This window comes from Cryptotermes secundus, unplaced genomic scaffold, assembly GCF_002891405.2.
Source record: "Cryptotermes secundus unplaced genomic scaffold, Csec_1.0 scaffold356, whole genome shotgun sequence".
Taxonomy (NCBI): Eukaryota; Metazoa; Arthropoda; class Insecta; order Blattodea; family Kalotermitidae; genus Cryptotermes; species Cryptotermes secundus.
Window position 1 is genome coordinate 172,745 of NW_019739946.1, and position 15,067 is coordinate 187,811.

General features: G+C 40.2%; 1 protein-coding gene across 2 annotated transcripts in view; it reads right to left on the bottom strand.

Moving 5' to 3' along the window:
- The window catches only part of LOC111872086, a 402,164-nt gene that overhangs the window by 84,712 nt on the left and 302,385 nt on the right, over positions 1-15,067 (bottom strand). For both annotated transcript variants that reach the window (XM_033754522.1, XM_033754523.1), the window contains 9 exons: positions 11,532-11,701; positions 10,106-10,324; positions 8,893-9,021; positions 7,394-7,627; positions 6,453-6,692; positions 5,421-5,591; positions 4,171-4,383; positions 2,130-2,243; positions 915-1,241 (listed from right to left, as the gene is read on the bottom strand). In XM_033754522.1, coding sequence (XP_033610413.1) covers positions 915-1,241; positions 2,130-2,243; positions 4,171-4,383; positions 5,421-5,591; positions 6,453-6,692; positions 7,394-7,627; positions 8,893-9,021; positions 10,106-10,324; positions 11,532-11,701 — 1,817 coding nt within the window. The remainder of the gene's footprint in view (positions 1-914; positions 1,242-2,129; positions 2,244-4,170; positions 4,384-5,420; positions 5,592-6,452; positions 6,693-7,393; positions 7,628-8,892; positions 9,022-10,105; positions 10,325-11,531; positions 11,702-15,067) is intronic.

The window sequence follows — 15,067 nt, forward strand, 5'->3', positions numbered from 1 at the left end:
ATGGCACCCTGCCCACTCTTGTCACTGCTTTAACAGAAGTATTATTATTATTATTATTATTATTATTGCTAGTGGGGTGGGACTAAGTCCCTTGTACTGCGGCCACTTCTGGCCTATTGTACCAGCCCCAGATGATAGGTGAGGGTGATTGTGGAGCAACTGGTGGAATGAAGATTGGCAGGGAAAACCGAAGTACTCGGAGAAAACCTGCCCCAGCGCCACTGTCCACCAGATCCCACTTGACCAGACCCAGGATCTAAGCCGGGCCATTGTGGTGGGAAGCCAGCGACTAACCGCTTGAGCTATGGTGCGGCCTTTATGAGAAGTAAGTCCTTGCTGTTGCAGTGCTAACTTATTTTCATACCTTGTTTGGTGTGTGTAAACGCATTCTTTGATCCAAAGAGGCTGCAGAAGAGCAAGATACAATGGGTTAACTGATATGGGTGTGTGTGTGTGTGTGCATGCACACAGGAGACGAGAAAGTGAGACAGAAATATGTTTCAAGGTCAGAACCCAAAAGCTGTCAAGGGGCTGCTCAAAGTGAGATAAACAATGGTAATTCATTGACTATCAACATCATGATATCACTATAAAGATGGCAAATGTCAGGAAAAATATGTCAAAAAGTTCAAGTGTCACAATTATGATTCATACTTTAAGATTATGATGATTAAATATGCAGAACAAACAACTGTAAAACAGAAATAAAACACAGTGCCTCCCAAAGCAAACACCTGGAGGTGGAAACAAAAGGAATAGGGAAGTTAGGCAATGTATAACTGCTATGGAAACATTCCTATTGTACTGTATTGTATCTCATATAACATCTTACTTCTAACACTTTCTAATTCTTATCTTCAGCAAAGATCTCTCTTTCCTGGAAATGTTTACAGCCTGTAGCAAAAGATCCTTACTGCAAGATCGTCCATCTGCTCCAGCAGTTTGTCAGTGTGTACAGCAAGGACTCTATATTTTGCCAGTCGGTGCTCCATTGCTTCCATCCAGGCCTGCAGATCTTGATATGTCAGTACCAGGTGTCGCAGACCAGCACGTGATTGCTGGAGTAGCTGACCTACATTTTCTGAGGCGTCCACCAAGGCAGCGTAACGGTCCGTCATGTCTTGTAACTTGCATGCTAACCCTGATGCCTCATCCTCACCAACAAGTGCCATCAGTGCACTAGCTACCTCTGTGAGCTTAAAGAAGTCTGGTTTCTTGTGCAGGATATCACTGTGAAGAGCCTGTACAAAAACCAGACACGTCACATTATGTGCCATCAGACAACAAGGTTATATTATTTTTAATTGTAGTGTAGTGTAGTGTAGTGTAGAGTTCTATCTTCTGGGATATAACACTGTGTAGTCTGTTTCAGAGGAACATGTTGACTCCATGTGAAGGGGTGAAGAGTATGTCAACTGCTTGCTGCCTGTTTCATGCTGGTTTCTTGCTTGGCTTACTCTGCAACCCTGAAGATGAAGCTGACATGTTCCTCTGAAACTCTGGTTAATTTCCAACAGACTATATGGTGTCATATCCCATAATGCAGAACTCCTCATAATCACTACCTGAGAACCTCAAATTCTACATACTTTTGTTTCACTGCCACAGTTTCAAAATATATTAGTAACTCCATTAGATTATTTGAATTCATATCAATGCAAATTTTTTAGTTTCATGTGTCATTTCTAAGAGAACAGCCATATGACTAAAATGAAGAAATGTTTCTGCTCATCGCCAGGAGCAATATTAAACAAATTTAATTCAAGAAACATGTACAGTACAATGGATAATAAGTGAGAATTTCAGTTCAAACTTATACTTAACACAATATTTGAGTCTGTTAGGTCTGTAGATGTTAGTTTCTGCGATAATTTCTCAACTGCATAGGTTAGGGTATCAAATGTAAGGGCAATGTAATAGAGAACTGGTAAGGATATGGAGTGGTTATGGTCTACTTTAAGGTATAAATGTTATTCCACAACTTGCCTAGAGAAACTGAAGAAAACCATGACAATATGGATATCAGCCTGCGCTGAACTGAGAATATGATATTTTAAATATGAAACTGTTACCTACCCAAGCATGTTATTTGGTCCATCCCATGCTCTATAATTACAATTAACACTTACACTGTGTTCCTTAATCCTCTGTTGTATCTTCTCTTCATCAGTTGGAACGAGCTCCATGTCTTTCACCTGCTTCTCAGTGCGATCTAACCATTCAATCAATGGTACCAGCTTGTCCTGTAAACATATCAGACAAATATGTAAGGGACTATATAAATGCACTACTGTGCCATGTATACAAGACATGGCATACCAGATGGCTTTACATTAATACCTAACTTAAATCATGAACACATATATGAAGTAGTAAATACCATCTTCTTAAAAGATAGCTCTTCCTATAAAACCATATTAACCTTTAAGAGCTGAAGGACACCGTATGGGGACCTTTAAAGTAAAGCTGAGGTGGCCGAAAGACACCGTATGGATATGTGCAGTCCACACGTGCGCACAGTGTTTTAAAATCTAATTTTAAGATAGAAATTCTTGTTCTACTTATATTATTTTTGGACACCAGCTTTATAAGTAGACTGTCTTCCCTCCTGCATCATCTAACTGAATGTTGCATGTCACTGAATGCAGAGTCCGACATCGCAATTCATGCACTTTGTTCGTAATTTACTCTGTTTTCCATGCGAAGCGCGCAGACGCAATGTTAGTCTCATATTAGCAGGAAGTAAGCCAGTGATGTCGAGTGGTGTCCTCTATTCATAACGCTTATAAAACATCGTAATTTCAACTATGCACCATGGCCCCTTTTCGCATTGATAGGAGTCGAAATTCAGAGGCCACTAGTAAATCACACCATTCTGAATGTGTTAGTTTATTCTGAAGGGAGGGGAAGCAAGTGGTATGAGGTGATACTCCAAGAACTGCCTCTGTGTGGATAGTCCGACATACCTGAATAAACAAACAGAGTTTCATAAGGCAATGTAGAATAAGAACTCACCCACACTCGGGTATACAGAAGCCTACATGACTGGAGAATGTGCAGACCGTAAACATCCTCTCTTATTGCCAGATAAGATACATACAGTGCGTCAGCACCATGCATTTATACTGCAGAAACGTATTGTGCAGAAGCTTTATGCATTTTTGTGGACAGACGCTCAAAATCGGGAAATTTTTTTTTTTGGAATCAACGTAACAATTTTTACAGATTCTAAAATCTGTAAATTAGAGTATCTGATTCTATATACTTTCTAGATAAAAGTAGCATTTATTTTGTTCGTTTATCACAAAAATTGTAGAAATCACAGCATTTTGAGTAACATGATTACAATTTTTATTACTCTACAGTGGCGGGCATTTAAATTAACTCCGTCCCGCTGCCACTACCGGAATTTAAATGGCCCGTCCCTTAAAGGTTAAATATGCCAATAAACACAGCATGTAATTACAAATATATTTATATTACTTCAAATATGTTTTATAACATATTTAATGCCTTTTACTACATTAATTTAAACGGAAATAAGTAACCTCTAGCCCAAATTTTAATGATCAAAAACTACATACACAGAAACAAGAAAGGCGCAACAGTCAAAGAAAAATACCAATCACCAGCAGCTTTTGAACTGCTAGAAACCAAATTAATTTCCATCTCATGCAGAACATGGTCCACTGCTTAGTTCAGAATTTTTATGCATTATGAAGTCTATTTCCCAAGCCCTCTATACTTACAGAAAAATTGCTAAAGGATTATGAAAACAAACATTTAAAATTACACATAAAGGAAAACAATCTGTACATTACCAGTTTGCCTACTGGATGACCCATAACATGATACCAAGAATGGAGAAAAGAGCTGGCAAGAAATCAAAATGGAAGAGATCAAACAGAAGAGATAGGAGACTTCAGTTATTAACACATATAGCAGAAAAAATGTGAGAAGCAGCAGTTACTAGTCTGTTATCTTTTACCAACATTTCATTCTATAGCTTCATCCGTGATCAAGGCTTCCAGGACTGAAATTACTGGCACCCCAGAGGGAAAACTAAACAGGTGCTTTACTACTCGTATTTTAAATACTATATGTGTATGAGGATTGATGGCTGATACTAATCAAATTTCAGCTCTCCAACATTCTAGCCAAATTCCCCACCTGGAAGTCCTTTGCTACAGCCATGGCCTGCTGGAGATCCTCATAACGCTGAGCAGCTCCAGTTGTTAAGTTTTCGAAGCGCCCCATGAGTTCTCGCAATTGCCGTTCAATACCCTTGCGTTCCACAGGGTCAGCACCAGCCGCCACTTCATTGCCCATGGCAAAGAGGGATGACATTGAATTCTGGCGGTCAAGCAGCATCTTCTTGAGGAACTACATATTAAAGAGAACAAACCTTTCAATTTCATGATTAAATTACTGTATTTTGTATGGATTCTTTCATAGTACTAAATTTCTATTACAATTTAATGAAGTTTTTCCATGTTTTGAATTCACTGTGACTGCATTTCAAATTATTCACTTCTGTATTCTTTATTGTTTTGGTGGTGTATTAGCATTATCATGAATAATTTCCTTATCTGCCTCATTCCTCCTACATCTTTTTCACTTTCATCTTCTTTTACCTCTTTTAACTATGATTTTCTTTCTCTCATTCATTCCATGAAAGTATAGAACTACTACTCTCTGAGCTATCATTCATAGTGACCATCACAACACAAATCTTATGGGATGTGATGTCCTGCAGTTTTGCAGAAGTTTACTGAATGTTTTGGAGCAGCATACTTTCAAACAACAAAGCAGCAAGCATGCTACACTATGTTACATTCTGGAAGATAGTACTCTTTGTTAAGACACAGTATCTTTCACTGGAATGTGTTACACAAACATGAAGCACTCTGTAGTCTGAGAAAGCATAGAGGTATTACTTAATTAGGTTACGGACAATTTACAAACATATATTTGCACACATAATTCTTTAGAGTGTGAAGTACAACATAGGAAACTTCAGCATCAAGCAATCTAAGTGTTCAGAATAGCTAACTGGCTAATGATTAAAAAATTTAAATGCAATAAAATCTTCAGAGTTGATAAGCTGCGCCATGCTTGAGCTAAAAGTCAATGTTTCAGGGGCAGATAAAAGTCTCTAAAACACTGTTTCTTACTTCAGCTATGATATGGCTGAGCATCCAAGAAGATTTCAGAACATTTAAGCACCACAAAAACTTAAAATTATATGCAAAATTAATTACTTTTTGTTTCAAATGAAAGGGAAAAAAGCCAACACTACTTCAATCCAGCTTCTAAATACTGGAGTGTCATTATTCACACCCAATTAGAACTGAATCCATATAATGAGTTTATTGTTATTATCCAAATCAGTTATTTGAAACTGGCAATTACATGCATACCTTCTGCTCCTGCAGCTGTGCCTTGACCACTTTGTAGTCAGCAGATGGTGGCTTCTGGTTGGCTACCATCTCCTCAGTGTCAGCAAGCCACTTCGACAAACCATCCAATGCTTCTTGGAACTTTCCTGACTGCAGAAGACCTACATCTAGCTTGCGGTCTCGTTCATTCAACTGGACACAGGTGAGAATATAAAATGACTGTCATACACAAACAATACACATGACTGATAACTTAATGACTACATTATGAAAAAATTATGGTTAAAATGAAAAGGAACAACTTGAGAGAGGAACTTAAAAAGAAGTACGGTAGCACAGTGCATAATGCAAAACTGATTTATTCATGCCACCTACTACTGATATGGTTGTGAAAAGCTAAGAGCTTATTATGGCCTGAACATGCAGCATGCATTGGAGAGGGGTGGGGAGAAATGAAAAGAACTACAAAGTACATAAATTGGGAAGACCCTTGAAAAGCGGTCACTTTGTAGAATGAGGCCAGAATCAAGATGGTTCTTATGAAACTAAGTAGTATGGATGGAAGATGGCTGGCACTGAATCACAAATGTGTCAAATGGCTGTTAATGGTTAAGAGCAATGCTGAACTTCTGGGTTCTATTGCCAGAGGGGGAGGCATTTAATTGAGGGAGAATCAGAAATTATTTTCTCAGATGATATTCAGGAAACTTACCAAAAATGGCCTAGCTTTCCCATGTATGGAGCATAAATCTGTGTGTCTTTTTGTCTAATTTTTGTTCCTATAAACAGGAAAATGATACAGCAAAGAAGTTGGGGTGGGAAGCACCAAATATAATAAGCCATGATGTTTGTTCAAAGTAAATTTAACCTGAACATACACAACAGTTACATTCCAACAAGTGCGTACATGCGGTAACAATTTGAACCCGCTGATAAAGCTTAGCACAAGGACACCACAGTTCCAGAGACAGCAATTCTACATGTTTTCATTAGACTGGGGGGCGATGAATATGGCTAGATTTTATCATGATTTTCCCATTAGTGTCTGCTTACCCTGTCCTTCAGATCATTCCACTTATCATTCATCTTCTCCAGGTCCTTCTCGAGGCTAGTAGTGTTAACACCTCCAGCAGCTGACTGGATGAGTCCCTGTCCGAGCCGATTGCAGTCCTCCACCTGGCGTGCTAATGGTTCAATGTTGGATACTTGGAATGCTCTGAATTCCTCCTGCTGAGCCTTTATGCCTTCCACCTCTGAACCAACAGGCTTCAGCTTGCGCACACGTTCACTGGCCTGAAGATCATGACACATCTAAGCTATTCAAAGTGACCAACTGAGCTATGTTCATATCATGTATCACTAATGTGTTATAATTCCTATCATGTTCGAAGCTAATAAATTTGTATCACATTGCACTCTGTTCAATGTGAGTGACAATTTAATTCATGTCACACTGCTGCCCTACACAAAGTGATATGATTTCATTCATATCACATTAATATCCTATTCAAAACAACTGATACATCATTCATACATTCATAACCACTACAAAATAATGAAAGAACCTAATCTGCACATAATCCTCTTCAAAGTAAGTGACAGAATTTAATACATATAGCACTTCTATTACTTTAAAATTGACAAAATTTATTACATATCACATTGAAATCCTGTTCAAAGCAAGTCACAGAAATTAGTTCACGTACGAATAATAAGCTATATTTAACCATCACTTACATGCAACACATGAGTGTTACTGTTTACCTTACTGTACTTATTTATTAATCACAAGTAAAGCAACCGTTAAATATAGCATATTCAGTGAAATGCAACAAGGTCCTACAATATAAAAATAAATCATTTAAGTTGCTATTCTGTTCACAGTAACTGACACAACTTAAACACATTTCAGTTCTGTTCAAAGTAACTGACAAAGCTTCAGTGATATGAAAGAATAAAAGTAAATTTTGACAACACATATAATTTGAATTCACCTCTGCTATTTCTTGAGTAACTGCAGCATGGATCTGATAAAATGATTCAAGGCGACCCAATGTTGAATCAAGATCTTCTTCTCGGGACTTGGCACGTTCATCTAGACGACCAAGCTGTCGCTGTAGCAGCTCCACTTGTTCACGGGTTGCTACTGTATCAGGAGCAAATCCACTGTCTACAAGATGCTCCCCTGCAGACACTGTATTGGCAACTTCATCCGCAGCTTTCGAAATCTGAAACAGGAAGTAAGTCAATCTCTTACTGCACCTCAGCATTCACCCAACTTTCACCACTTTAAATGCTCCCATTAACTAGCATGAATATTTTTTATGTCTGGAGGTACTCTATCAACTTGCCTATAATTCACATCTAACAGAGGTTCAATACAAAATGGAATCATCATGCTCAAATTTTGTAACCAACTGACCAACCAACTTTACGGAGCTGAGCCTTTCTTGAGAAGCAATGAACTGCATAGCTACTCAAGAACTTCCCAGAAATTGATGGAACCTGAAGGTTCATTTCCATATTCACAACAGCCAACCATTGGTTCCTATCCAGAGCCAGATCAATCCAGTCCATACCACCTCATCCTATCTCTAGAGATCTGTTTTAATATTATCGACCCTCCTATATCTGGTCTCCTTAGTGGTCTCTTTCCTTCTGTTTCCCCACCAGTATCCTATATGCATTCTGCCTCTCTTCATTCGTGCTACATGCCCTGCCCATCTCATCCTCCTTGACTTTATCATTCTAATTATATTTGGAGAAGAGTACAAATTATGAAGCTCCTCATTATGCAGTTTTCTGCAACCTCCTGTCACTTCATCTCTCTTCGGTCCAGATATTCTCCTCAGCACCCTGTCAAATTTTGTACCACATCTCATGCCTATTACTATACAGTCAGTAAGAATTCTCTACATTCAAGTTATACATAGCATATGTACTGGTCACATATTTAATTATTCTATAATTCTGCCATGTACTTGCTATAATTCCAGTACTTCTAATAGTTACATGGACATGACCTTGGGTGATCAAACATGAATTAAATGTCATCAATGGTCATCAATGATGTATTATTTAACACATTAAAGAAAACCTTAGGCTATGAAAACATTTCAGAGACCTAATGACATACTGCTGGATAATTTTAAACTAATCTTACAAGGTAGGAAGAAGACTGAAATCGCCAGCTCAGCAAAATGTCCACAGTGAACTTTCCTGAACATAGTGATGAACTTCTGAGTTCGATAAAATAAGGGACTTTCTTGAACAGCTGAGTAACTTTTAAGGAATTGTTGCAGCACGGCATGTGTCGGGTACATTAAGTAGAGCTCCTCTACTGTACAGCTCTGATATACTCTAGGTACTGCAATTTCTATGATCCTAGCACAATCTTCTCAAGTTTCATTTCTTCCATTACAAGATAATCTCAATATATTGTTCAAACTGATTACCCCATCATGAAACTAGAAATGAGTTTGAACAAACATACCTTTTTCAGGAGTTTTCCTGTATCATCCAGCTGTCCTCGAACTGTCTTAAGATCACGACCTGGAGGTTTCATGGCATCAAGCTCATGCTCCAAGCCTGAGAGGTCATGACTCAATCCTTTCACCTGGTCCTAAGAACAAAAGGCATTATACTCTTTTATAAATTAGTTCTTCTGTTTAAACTGACTTAACCTGCAGAATAAGGCACATAATTCCAGTGTATTGGTTCACAGCCTAGTTTTAAACAAAAGCCAAACAGACTGTCTTTAAGAACGAATTAGAAAAGACAAGGGGAACACTACATGATAACCTTCAGCTCCACCCTGCCAAGGGGTGTTCAACCAAGGTTTATCAAAGGGCCAGACAAATTGGTGTCCACAACAAGATACATGCTGGATGTGATGATCAGATGATTCCATCCTCAACTGCATCCCAGGGGTATCTAAGTGGGGAAAAACAGCAATATTCATCAATTTGCTGGTGATATCACTAGCAAAAGAAAAAAACATTCAGTACTTCCAACAATACTTAGGACATCTTTTGAAGATGCACCCCCTCTGGTACCTCATATCAGTTAATCAGAAATATTTCTGTTTCTGACAATTGCTTCTCATACACAATACAAAAGACTGCTGTTCAATGACAGGACAGTTCATAACATATGAAATTGTAAAACACGTGACGAAAATGAGGAAGGTCATGGGCCTAAGTTATATATGGAAAATGATTTTTCCTTGTTGACTTATTCAACAAAGTGGCAAGAAAGAAAATTGACTGTAACATAACAGTCAGCCATAAAACAAACAGAATGCCTCAGGACCTACTGCAACCAAACAATGACTGAAACGAGGTGATATTCAGTCAACAACAAGAGATATGTTGACCAGAATGGCCTGGGGACATAAAAGTAAGAAGGTAAAGTTGTTTCTGTGCTTAAATAATTAAATACTATGTCATTAAGACATATGGGGGAATGGATGTATACATCCACGTTTTCTTGACCTTGGTACTAGTTGAAGGTAACAAAAGACCCTAAAATATGAACATATTGCCAAGAATATTGTCACAAATTGGGAAAACTGAGAGCAATTAGTTAGACCTTTCCTGATTTGCTATATGGACGGAATGGTGAAAAACACAGAAAACTCCAGAACCAGGATTTCCCAGAGATTAATCTGCCATGTCATGACCATACACCAAGCAGTCAGTACTAACATTGAACTGAGTGACTGCTGTTGCGGCAGATTGTAGTTCACTGCAACGGTCATCCAACTTAGCCTGCAAATCATCCAGCCGATCAGCGAGGTTATCCACTTCATCCTGCAGGTGAGTTGCATCCACACCATGTTCACCAGCCTCATTCACCAGGTCACCAGCCGCCTGGCGAACTGACTGCAGCGGCTTCTTCAGTCCTCCCGTCTCTTCTCGTAGTGCCTGTATTTTAATGCAATTGATAAAAGCTACAGCTTCTGTGTAAATACCAGCAAAGTTCAATGTACAATAAGGACCCCAAAGATAATAAAATATGCAGTAACATAAGGACAGTACATTATGCACTTCACAGACAGGAGGTATGAGAATCAGTCTGAAGATGAACACTGAGCCAAAACATGCTGCTCTAATGTTCTGAGGTCAGACTGCAAGAGCATAAAAGTAGATGGAATATAGTAGTACAGTAAACCCTTGTCCAACATGCATTTGCTTACACTATTTGAAAAATCAAACATGACCAATTATGTGATAGAGAATCAGTCTCTGACCACAACCGTGAAACACTGCAATTTAGTTTTCCTATTGTTAAGGTAATGTTTTCATCTCCTAACACCACATCAGTCCTGCAATCTATGGACCAAAGAATATCTTATTACACTCAACATGTCTACAGACTTGCAATTCAAGCTCACTCAAAATGTGTGACGCATCCTTAAAGATGGTTTCAACACACCATATGACAACTCATTTGTATGTGTGCAGAAAATCCACATATCTAGGTCCTAATGGGAGATTTATGCAGCTGTTTTCACATATACCCATTTTACCCATAAAGTATTAAGACTACATACAGCAGATTTACCTAATATACCATTCTCCAGGAACTTAACCCTTACATTGTATGTGGCTTACTGTAATTAGCACTGACTGCTAAACACTATATAAAAGGATGGCAAGAATAATTAGCATGCAAAAAAATCATTACTGATGGTTTAAATTGACTTTCTAACTGTGGCTAGTGAAGTGATCAGGTGATATGGCTGTTAGCCCTACCCACTTTAACTTCTGTCTATTCATGACTTCACTACAACCCATTAAATTTCCATCTCTCACTTAAGTTCTGTATGGAGTAGGGTTACAGTCTGTTTTCTAACCAAGAATTAAAATTCAAGTCTTTCTATTTTCTTTATTTCTTCAATTTATAGTTCTTTCCCTTAAAGTTATGAGATGGTGCATGATGGTGAAAACACATTTTGATTTTACTCCATATTCAGGGACCAAAATGCTCACACAAGGTTAATAATCAAGAGTTCACATGAACATTGGCATAAGCAACCAACCAAAATCCCCTATAAAATTCAAAATGACTGGCTGAAAGCTGCATGCCACTGTCCCAGCTGAGTCAGTACAGCCCATGTTTCTTGCATACCTTTATTCGCTCTAGTAATTTTGGATCTTTAGAAGCTCCACCCAAAGCATCATGTGAAGCTAATTTGTCTTCACAACGCTGAAGTGAATGCTGAAGATCGCGCAAGTTCTCTGTGAAGTCAGTCAGTCGTCGGGCTGTGTCCTCCAGGGACTGAGTACGCTCCAGCAGATCTAAACCACAAAGACAGTGTTTTCTGCAATACTCTTAAAGTACTGGCACTTATTTAAACAGGATAGATAAAAAAAGAAAATATGTGGGATGATTAACACAAGAGTGAAAGTTTGGTTTTGCACTCCTGTATTTTAAAGTTTATCGGATTTTACGCACTTTTGTCTGGCCCTGATCAAATGCATGAAAGAACAATGTTAAATTTTAACCAACATTATGTTTACTCAAATTTACATTTTTCCCATATCTGCAATTCAGCTTTCAAGTTCTGACCATGAAAATTAACCAAATGCTACGTTTTAACATTTTACTAGTATTTCTGAAAATTTAAAAGCATATCAGTGCCATTCTGCTCATGTCCAAGGTCTGACCCCAGTAAAATAGGTATGTTTGTGTATGAAATTTCTTTAAACCTCATGTGATGGAGCTATACTGACTTACAACTTCCTGGGGGGGGAATCTATTTGTATGGACTGATTAAAGAAATCACATGATATGTAGGATAGTGTATTTTCATTCAGACTGCAATCCTGTTTAAACATATTGTAACGTGTTTCGTTACTGAATACGCCGTAGAGATCGTTAATTGGTTTATTGAACAATCTACAAATATCGGCTACAATTAATTATCACAATGTTACAGGTTTCCACACTTTACAAACCCTGCAACAAAATCTTCACGTACTAATAATGCGGGAGCTATACAAATCTCCCTGAATTACACACTCCAGATATAACTGTACTACAGCACTCACTAAGTCTCGAAAGCACACAATAAGTCTTCCGCTCGCTGACTTCTTAGTTATCGCACACGTGTCTGTAACTCGAGAACTGCTGATAACACACTCGGCGACTGTCACAGTACAACTAACTGGTAGCTGCTGTGCAGTTCCCTTATATAGCCGCAGTGGTGCCTGTTGCATGCCACGTCACAGTAGGAAGTTGATTACGGGTACGTAGTGTTGCGTGTTACGTCACCGCGGAGGGGTGGGAGGGAGCGCTACGTTACCGCCACATGCCTGTGGCCTGAGTTGCCATGTTGCTGCTGGGTAGGGAGGGNACAATCACATTACTAACTTTTAGAATGAAGAAATCCAAAGATATTGAACCCAGGACCCTACATGTGAAAGCACTTATGCCTTAGTTTAGGGCAGACAACAAACATATCCTTTTCATAATTGCCTCGACCCTCTAACGGTCACCCAAGGTCCAGGTATCAAAATAAGTTGTTCCTGTCTAAATGCGAAAAACATGTCAACTTCTTAATGGATGGGTCTCCCTAATAAATCAGTCACTCTATTGAAATGGCTGAAAAGGAACATGCGTCCATTAAAGAGTATTGAAAGGTTTGGACGGTTACAATGGTCTCGACGTAGCATGCCATCCGACTGTGGGTGCAGGGCTCTGATGCGCGTCTTGCTCACTCCCAGGCGTTGCAAAACCTCCTTCAGTAGATGAGACTCGAAGTTACGGCCTTGGTCACTGTGCAACTCTCGAGTTATGCCGAAGCGGCAGAAGAAGTTGGCAACCAGAACTTCCGATATTGTAGAAGCCTCCTGATTCGGGATGGCGTACACTTCCGGCCAATTGGTGAAGTAGTCCATAGCGATCAATAAGTATCGATTCCCTTCGTGGGAAGGGACCTGCGATATCAGTGGCTACTCTCTCGAATGGAGCCCCAACATTATACTGGTGCATTTGCCCACGATTCCTGGTCCGCGGTCCCCGACTGGCTGCAGATGTGTCACACAGTCGACACCATTTCTCAACTTCGGTTCTTGCTTGGAGCCAGTAGAATCTCTGTCGAATCTTATTCAGAGTTTTGTTGACACCGAAGTGACCTCCTGACGGTCCACCGTGCAGTTCGCTCAGAACGTCCTTCACCCTGCTCCGAGGAAAATTATCTGGGCTACTTGACATCTTCCGGTGGCGGATTCCCAGTCACGCTCTAGTACGCCATTTCTAACAGCGAGCGATTTCCACTGGGCCCAGTAGATCTTGTACGTGGGACTCCGATCCGCGATGTCCTGCCATTCCGGTCGTTGGCCGTTTTCTACTTCCTGTAGAATAGGCCCTATGTCTGGGTCTTTTAGCTGTTCCTCTCTTAGGGTAACAGGGTCCCAGCCGGCTGCCGGTAGGGTTCCTATAACGCGTATCTGCTTTACCTCTGCCCACGTTTCGACTTTGTGGCAGTGCGCACATTCTTCTTTGCAGGGTCGTCTAGAAAGGGCGTCGGCGTTGTTATGCCTTNACGATGGTCCGAAGTAAAGTTGTATTCCTGAAGACGCTGTATTCAGCGCGCTGTTTGTTCCTCTAAGTTCTTGGAACTCATAAGCCAGGTAAGCTCAGAGTGGTCCGTTCGCATATGGAACTGTTGTCCGTAGAGGTACTTGTGAAATGTTCCAGTGTCCTCACTATGGCAAGTAGTTCTCGTCGGGTTACGCAGTAATTTCTCTCTGCTTTGTTCAGCGTCTTGCTGAAATAAGCTATGACACGCTCTTGTCCGTCCTGTACTTGTGAGAGAACTCCTCCAATTACGACATTACTTGCATCTGTGTCCACAATGAATTTCTCGCCTGGCTGTGGGTAGGCAAGAATAGGGGCAGCACATAGGGCACCCTTTAGTGTCTGAAACGCGGCCTTCCCTTCTGCAGTCCACTGGAAGGTTCGTTTCTGTTCCGTTAGTTTCGTTAGTGGTTTCGCAATGTTGGAGAACCCTGAAATAAATCGCTTGCAATATGCGCATAGTCCCAGAAATCTTCTAAATTTGTGTTTATCCTTCGGGGTCGGCCACTCTCGCACGGCTGTCAACTTCTTCGGGTCGGTGGATACCCCTTCTGGTGATACAATATGCCCGAGTTACCTAACCTCTTCCTTCAAGAGTTTACACTTTTCCGGGTTAAGTTTCAACCGTCCTTCCCTGAACCTCTCGAACACTTTCCATAGGTTGAGCATGTGCTCTTGGAATGTGCGGCCTATTACGATAACGTCGTCCAAATACACTAGGCATGAATCGTACGTGAGCACTCGTAGGACTGTCTCCATTAGCCTCTCGAAATTTGCCGGGGGCATTGCAGAGGACAAAGGGCATGACTGTGAACTGCCATAACCCTTGCCCTGTCGAAAACGCAGTTTTCTCTTTGTCGTCTGGGTGCACATCCACTTGCCAATAGCCACTCTTTAAATCAAGAGTTGAAAACCATTTGGCTCCGGCCAGCGTGTCCAGGATGTCGTCAATGCAGTGTAGTGGAAAGCAATCCTTCTTGGTGACGTCGTTCAGCTTTCTGTAGTCCACACAGAAACGGAGCTCTCCATTCTTTTTCCTGACCAAAACGACCGGGGACGACCAAGGGCTGTCCGATTCTTCT